At 38.4% G+C, this 8,324-nt stretch overlaps 1 protein-coding gene across 3 annotated transcripts in view; it reads right to left on the bottom strand.

Annotated features, from left to right (window-relative positions):
- Positions 1 to 331: 331 nt before the first annotated feature.
- Positions 332 to 8,324, bottom strand: part of PRRC1 (proline rich coiled-coil 1) — a 32,806-nt gene continuing 24,813 nt past the window's right edge. For 2 of the 3 annotated variants that reach the window (XM_075541485.1, XM_075541486.1), the window contains exon 9: positions 332 to 3,717. In XM_075541485.1, coding sequence (XP_075397600.1) covers positions 3,508 to 3,717 — 210 coding nt within the window. In that variant the 3' untranslated portion in view covers positions 332 to 3,507. The remainder of the gene's footprint in view (positions 3,718 to 8,324) is intronic. The other variant, XM_075541487.1, reaches the window with a different exon arrangement.

The following is an 8,324-nucleotide window of genomic DNA, read 5'->3' as shown; positions in this document are numbered from 1 at the left end:
GCAGCCTAGGTAAGTTGAAGGATTTCCAGTACATTAACTGTTTCATGAAAGTGAGTTGAACCGAGCCCTAAAACAGGTTTCCTCATAAATACAGGCCTTAAAGTGTTGCCTACTGCCCTGTCTCTAATATATCCTTAACCACTTTAATATTACTATTTGTTTGAATTCAAGTTAGCAACACGTATATTTAAATGTTGTAATTCCACTACAAGACAGTATTCTGAAACTGCTGTTTGACAAAATTCTTGGCAGCTAATAACCAGTTCATAGACAAAAAACACCATGTAATATTAATATGAAAGTGGCATTTGAGAAAAAAAAACTAAACTCCTTTGGGAAATCAGTCAAAGTATTATTTATTTGTGACATATTTACATAGTTACGAAAAGGTTTTATCCATCATCCTGCATGGTATCTTAAAATGAACCCGATATAGTGGGAATTAAAAAATCCAAGTCTCTTAATAATTGATGGATAACCAGCATCTTTCAGAACATAAAATATTATCAATTTGGCATCACAGAACACAAGTTCATTAGAAATTTGTTTTAGCCATGGAACACAGTAAATTTAACAAATTTAACAACATGGAAGTCATTTAGTTGAACCCTGAGTATCTTGTTAATCTGCATAATTTTTAATAAATGTATATAACACTTTCAGCTGTATGATTTACTATTATATTCTTTTTTTCATCTCGATGTTTTACCTCATTAATCCTCCCGAAATAATAGAACACAAAACACGGAAATGACGACAGACTGAGCAGGGAGAACTAAGGCGTTTCCAGTTCCAGAAGCCTGTGGCTCCGCTCCAGGCACAAAGCTGTTTCTCCTCAGTCACGGAATAGAGGGCCTGAAACTGTGCTGCCTGTTTCTTTGTACAGCTTTCCAGTTTCTTTCAAATATTTCATTAGAGCGAGAAAGTGTATAAGCTTTGAACATTCACTTATGCAGCTCCTGGAGCTCCTCAGGAGAAAACTCACACAAAAGTACCAAAACAACACTGGTAAAAGAACCAAGTTCACATGGGTTTTCTTAAGATGCCTGAGGGAGAAAAAAGTAAGTCGGGCCCCTGTATCTGAAAGAAAGTTAACCGGGAAGAGGCAGGGGGAGGGGGAGGGAAGAGAGAAAGAATGAAAGCAAGTGTAAACAAACGCTGATGTGGGAGTTATAAGCAGATGGGTAGAAAGAAAAAAGAATTGGGAGGGGGGGTTATGTAATTGGTAAAGTGATTATATAAGCGATCTTAGACAATCAGCGTGTTTTATGGACTGTAGATTCCACCACTAAAATCTGCCCAGATCAAGCTACCATGGTGTGTTTGAGATCATGACCTGCTCTTGCAAGAAGTGAAGCAAATGAGGAACAAACAAGCAAGAGACAGTGAAAGCTGAGTATGGGGAGTCAGTCAGTCATGGTCTGAAGCCTGGCGAAGATAACTGGGCCAAAGAAGAATTCAGAAAAGCAGACACAGATCATGTATTTCTCTCTTCCATCTGCCCTTTTCTAATCCTGCTCAGCACTCAAAAAGTTCCAAAGAGCAGAGGGCTCACCAAATTAGCAGGTGCAGAAAAATGACTTGGCTTCACCCAAGTCATGGAATAACCCTGGAATTGCTCTTTGGGGATTCTAGGAAAGGCATCACCTATCAATGTTTGTGATTCTATTGAGACAAAACTCAAAAACACCAAATAATGAGACTTGGTAAAATAAAAAGACTATACTAGGACATCTTTAGACTCTGTAAAAATTCTCTCCAAACTGAAGAGGGAGTAAAGGTAGAGATGAGGGCTGGCACTGGCTTAATTTCCTTCCATCCCTCATGAAAAAGGATAGCTTTTAAATTTACATTCATGGGTGATTTCAATTGTTTTGTTTTCTATCTTAATTTTTCTGAAATAAAAAAGCAGCAGCAAATGGTAGAGATGGCTTCTCTGCTTCTTACTCATAAAACACACACAAAAAAATCAAATGTTCCATAAAGAGCAATAAAGCGTTCTGTCCCTATTATTACTTCTTGGCAAAAAAAAATAAGAGTGCCTTTGTCACTGGCTACATCCTTCCATCTCTCATTGTTGGTAATGACAAAAAGGGCTGAATTTGTCTGGATAGAGATTATGCAGTGTTTGGAAATTAGCATATACCATAGTTACAAAGTTAATACCTAGTCTTCTCATCCTCAGATAAAAAGTATCAAAATAACAACAATTATTTGCAACAATATTCTCAATACAAAGCAAGCCTTACGTGTGAAGACAGTTCAGGATAAGTTTCAACACCTTTGTGAAACTATAAGGGACTGTGTGAATCCTTTTGCATCTCAACAATTATACAGAATAGTAAATAAATTAAATTTATATAAGAAGCTATCTTCAAATAGTTTATTTGAATAGCATTCAATAGCATAAGAAAAAATTTTATTTCATTTTGAGTTATATATATCTAAAATATATATTATCAGGTGAAGCTTTCTCTAAATATAAGCACAAGGAATGAAATAAACTAGACTGAATATAAAAGTTTCTTTGGAATTATCAAAATAAGTAAAGGCAGAATGGCACCAAGTTAGAAATGAATAGGTTAAGGCAAGGTAAAAAGCCATCTTATCTAAACTAAGAGACAAATCATTCCATAAACAACAAATAATTGCCTCCACATTGTCTCAATTATAATTTGGAGACTATGAATGGTTTGACAAAAGCCATGGGTGTTGTCAAGTTTCTACTTGGAAAGCTGGAAAGATTTATACAAAATAATAGGAGTCCTTCTGACATCAAATACACTTGAGCCTTTTGCCATTGAATTATCCTGTAGCAATTAACAAACAAAATGCAGTATACTCTAATGATATTAGTAGGAATCTGAGAAATGCCAAAAATGATCACAAGGTAGGGCAGTTCAGCCAAAAATTATACATGATGACAAAAAGAAAAATGACCAATTTGGTTATCTTGGCCAATGTTGCTAAAAATGTGTTGCAAAATGTACATCTCCCTATAAGCAGGTGTGCTGATGTGAACTGTTGAGCACACTGCTCAGCATCAGACCTGAGATCATGTACACCCCGAAAGGATGCCACAAGACTGATGGGGGAGAGCTTCACCATGCATCAAAAGAAACAGTGCTTTTAAGGAACATTTAATACACGTGTCTTTAGTTGTATTCTTTAATACACAAAACGATCAGTTATATACCATTAAATTAAATGTTGTAGAACATGACCTTCACCTTATAAACTTGATATATCAAATGGTGCTATAAATATATTTATATGTATGTATTTTTTGTGGGGAGGGAGGAACTATGGCATATGAAATGATATAATCTTAAAAAGGATATTTTTTCATCTGTGAAAATGACACCATGCCTTTCTAGAAAAACTGTAGCCTACAAGGAAATTACAAAACCCGCTGGGTTCACTGAAGCTACTCAGTTAAAGACGGTACAAAATCTTCCTTTATAGACAGCAAAGAGCGATGTCTCCATACCCTAGCCCCGTCTGCTCTCACATAGTCCTCGGGGGAAGGCGCTGCTTATACATGCCTGCTATTGCTTTGGCTGCGCTGTAGATCATCTGTCGACGAGACATGCCAGTAAAGGCCACGTGCCAATCAGTCCGGCTGACATTTAATGAGTTCTTTTCCAGGACTTCACCCACGGTTACCAAAAGGCCCGACCACCTTAAATTGTAGTCCTGTGGAGTTAGACTTTGAGCCTATGGAAAAATGAAGAAGACAGTATTTATACTACATTTAAAAATATCACTAGAACAAGCTGTATTACCAAGTGACATTTCAAAGCCTCTCAGGTTACTTTTAATATAGATTATGAGAAATCCTGAGCAACATAGCAGGCTGCCAACTGCAAGGAAGTTTTAAAGCTATAAAAAAAACCCAAAATAATATTGCATACACTGACTTTGCCTAAAATATCTATTTTCAGTTCATTTTGCTATTCAAATGTAATTCATATCTTAAATCTAAGGACTCTACTAAAAAAATCCAGATACAGAGGGCTCAAGTTCTAGTTCTATATTTAGCATTACTTCCAGCTACTAAGTGGATTAGTTCTAAAATAGAAATACTCCTAGACTTTTTATTTTGTGCTTCTCATAAAATCTCTACCAAAAAGAGGGGAAACTTAAAAGCTGCAATGCACTGAAAGATGAGTTCATTAATCTATAGAAATAGATCCCAGGAAACAGCACTGACATTTGAGAGTGTTCAGGGTGCTGGTCCCCTGCAGTTGGGTCTACTCCAATCCGAGACCCCACGTGCACAGCACAGCCCTGCCCCACTGTGATCTTTTGGAAGTGAACCCACAGGCCTCACTCTGAGGGGCCTCTGGGCATGTTTGAACTGCCAACCTGGTGACTGCCACCGCAGCACAGAGAGACGAATACTTATCAGTAATATCCAGTCCAGAACATCATCAACAACTGTTATGCCACTCGTACTTAACCTAGCCTATATATGCTTCCACTTAAATAAGTTTTTCATCTACACCAGCAAGGAGAATAAACGTATTGCATGATGTACAAAAACAATGTGGCTTTTCCATTGTTGTGTTGTCAAATAGTCCAGAACATTTTATCTATATGTAAAAGGGATTTATAGCATGACCCTAAGTATACTGTACTTATGCATCACCAAGACTTGAAGAGCTTTTATCAACCACAAGTTTCTCAAGTCCCAAACACAGCCTACTGAGTTGGAAACTCCATAGCTGGGTACCAGACAAACAGTACCAAGCCCATTGTTGAAAAGTAGGTTCTGACCATAGTAACACCTTCTACAGGACAAAGCAGAAGTGCTGTATAAGGTTTCCAAGGCGATATATATATATATATATATATATATATATATATATATATATATATATATATATATATATATATATATATATATCTTTCCAAGAAGAGAAAGTGCCACCATTCTTCCTCTGGGGGACTATGAGTTTGAAATACCGGCCTTGGGTTAACAATCCAATGCTTACTCTACTAGGCCGTCCACCAGAGCTCCCCAGGTCAGTGATGCTAACAGTCCAGTCACCGCCTAGACTATAACCTCCCATAATGCACACTGTACTCTCAGTAATTCACTGGTTCCAAGAGAAAGAGCAGATATGTCTTTAAGGTATTCAGAATGGTGTTGCTGAAACTTCAATATACTTGACAATCACCCACCATGGCTCTGGTTAAAATGCAGGTTTTGATTCAGTACCTATGGGTTGGACCCTGAGTTTTCAGCATTTTGAACAAATTCCCAGATGATACTTCAGATCCTAGGCAGAAAGCATACTGATGAATAGCAAGATCCACAATAGCTGGGTTTTAATTTTAGGGCTGAAGATAGATCACGTATACTTCAGTTCAACAAACTCAAATTCTATGAACATATTTTCCAAATGAATTAGAAAACAGCTCATCTCTATTCCCCTAAAGAAAAATCCTTAAAAAAAATCAACACTAAGGAGGCATAAACACAAAACACCCGAGGATGGATTGAAAAAAGAACTGGCTATCATTGATCCCTAGGAAGGGGGCTACACTGTTGGCGATGGGAGAAAGACATACTAACATATATAACACTTGTATCTTCTCCATTTTGGACCAAACGACAAGAAATAAAATGAAAAATACTGGGAGGTGAGGGGGTGGGGAGAAGCTGAATAAGAAGAAAATGCTATGTTTTAGACCTCGCTCTCCACATTAAGCACTCATCCCAGCTTGCTGTGTAGCTTGACTTTGCAGGCCCTGGTTTTCTATTCATTCACATACATTTGAAACAAACACATCCACCCTCCTGTCAACAAGCTGGGATGACACAAGTTCAGTGCATGCTCGAGCTAGCTAAGTAAAAGCTTGTCTTTGTTAATAGAACACTGAGTTTAGGGACTGGAAATGTTTTTTCTTTGTTCGTTCGTTTGTTTTCTGATAAAGTCCACGAGGCAAATATTTTGGGCTTTGAAACCTTTCAACTGTTGAAAGCCAAACATAACCCAGTGCAGCCAATTCGATTCAGATTTATAAAGACGCTACAAGATAAATGCTACACAGGGTTTCCGAGACGGCTAATCTTTATGGATTTTGACTTCATCTTCGCCGGCTCAGCAGCTGGTGGCTTTGAACCTCTAACCGCCCAATGCTTAAGTATTAAGCATTGGTTAACAGGCCGATGCTTAATCAACCCAGTGTACCAGCAAGGCTCCCACTACAGCGGTAAGCAGTCATCAAGAGCAAGTAAAAAGATGGGCACAGGTGCGCTACTATAAAACTCAACCGAACAGACAGTAGGATAGACTTGGCTATGGGCCACTATTGATGACTTCTGATAAAAAACAATGTTAAACAGAAACAATAGGAGCCTCCTTAATTATAAGACTCTAATATCTTATCAAGGACCCCTAGTGGCGTACGGGTTCCATGTTGGGCGGCTAATTCCAAGGGTGGCAGTTCGAAACCCCCATCCACTCTGCAGGAGAAAGACAATGCTTTCAACGTCTCCAAACTGGCAGTCCTGACCCCACGGGGAGGCTGCTCGGGCTTGGGTTGCTCTGAGTTTCTTAGGGTTCTAGCAGGGGAGGTAGGGGAAAGTGGACAGCTAGGAATGAGTACAAGGAAGAGAAAAATGGTCTACAAATGACTGTAGAATTCTTTTAAATTGTTAAGCCACTGAATTATCTCGTATGTAAAGTTATGTCAATAAAACTTAATATTTAAAAAAAAAGAAACAGGTTTCCTCAAGGTTTTAAAACAATTACTTAAAAAATAAAATATATCTACCACCTTGCAAACCTATGGGGCAGTTCAACTCTATCCTACAGAGTCACTATGAGTCAGAACTGATTAATATGGAGTGGTCTTGATCAAACTTAAATAGAACTTACTTATAAAACAACTAGGACTCAGTATATTTTTATCTAGACCAGTGGTTCTCACCCTTCCTAATGCCACAACCCTTTAATATGCCGTATATACTCGTATATAAGCCAAGTTTTTCAGCACAAAAAAATGCTTATACACAGGTCAGTGGTACCCCGGAGAGGTGTGACATCTCACTCCCCCCCCCCCCGCCCCGCCCAAGGAAGGTAATGGGACTAGAGCCGTTTCTCCACTGTTCATTCAAAGCCCAGCTGACACTGCAGGGCTGTGAATGTTTACTCACATCTAACCAATCAGAGCCTTCCTATGACGTGTATCTTTGAATAAGCCTTTTAAAGACCGTGTGCGAAGGATGTGGCATGAATGGATGTCATCTGGTCAAGCCCGACTAACAAAAGGAGGAAATTTCATGAAGCCTGACATAGAGTTAATAGCAAAGTGGGTTCGAGATGCATGGGAAGACATTCCAGAAGACATGGTGCCACGTGCCCTCCAGAAATGTAGTATCAGTAATGCTATGGATGGCGATGAAGATAGCGCTTTGTATGAAAATGACAGCAGTGATGGTGATGACGGTGATCTCAGTGAGGACAGTGTCTATGATGACCTCACAGCAGCTGAAGCTCTGCATTGGGATACGGGTGATGATGAGGAATCCAGTTTTGAAGGATTTTAACTCTTTACATTTTAGCTTGGTTGCTGATTGAGTTCAGGGAATAGTACTCTTAAGGTATCATTGTTGATAACCTATTTTTTTTTTTTGTTGAACCTATTTTCCACTTACTGTGCTGGTTTAATAATGCTAAATGACTTGTCCTTTTATTTATGTTTTTTAATTTAAAATAAATATTTAAATACATTACTACACTGATGTCTCAATTTTTAGCAATTTTATTTTCATTTGTTTTGATTATTGAAACTTACCAATAGCTTCTGCATTTTCCACCCTAGGCTTACACTCGAGTCAATCAGTTTTTCTGGTTTCCCAGGTAATAATTAGGTACCTAGGCTTACACTCGGGTCGGCTTACATTCGAATATATACGGTAGTTCCTCATGTTGTAGTGACCCCCCCCCAACCATAAAATTATTTTTGTTGCTACTTCATAACTGTAATTTTGCTACTGTTATGAGTCAGGCGACACCTGTGAAAGGGTCATAGGACTCCCAAAGGGGTCACAACCCACAGCTTGAGAAGCACCAATCTAGATGAAATCTTTTCATTGTAATACTTCATTTGGGTTATCTAAGTTCGATCATATGAAACTGCCAATGCTTAACTATTTGACCTTCATGACATCAGTTTTGGATGGTTCAAACTAATAGTTCATAATCAGGTGGAACTGAGATTCTCATATAGAAATTCAACCACGATAAGAGAAGCCCTGGTAGCACAATGGTTAAAGCGCTCAGCTATTCTCCGCAAGCCATTCCACGGCA

This window comes from Tenrec ecaudatus, chromosome 2 (assembly GCF_050624435.1).
Source record: "Tenrec ecaudatus isolate mTenEca1 chromosome 2, mTenEca1.hap1, whole genome shotgun sequence".
Lineage (NCBI taxonomy): Eukaryota > Metazoa > Chordata > Mammalia > Afrosoricida > Tenrecidae > Tenrec > Tenrec ecaudatus.
Note: the sequence above shows the minus strand (reverse complement) of the source record. Positions and strands in the feature narration are given on the sequence as shown.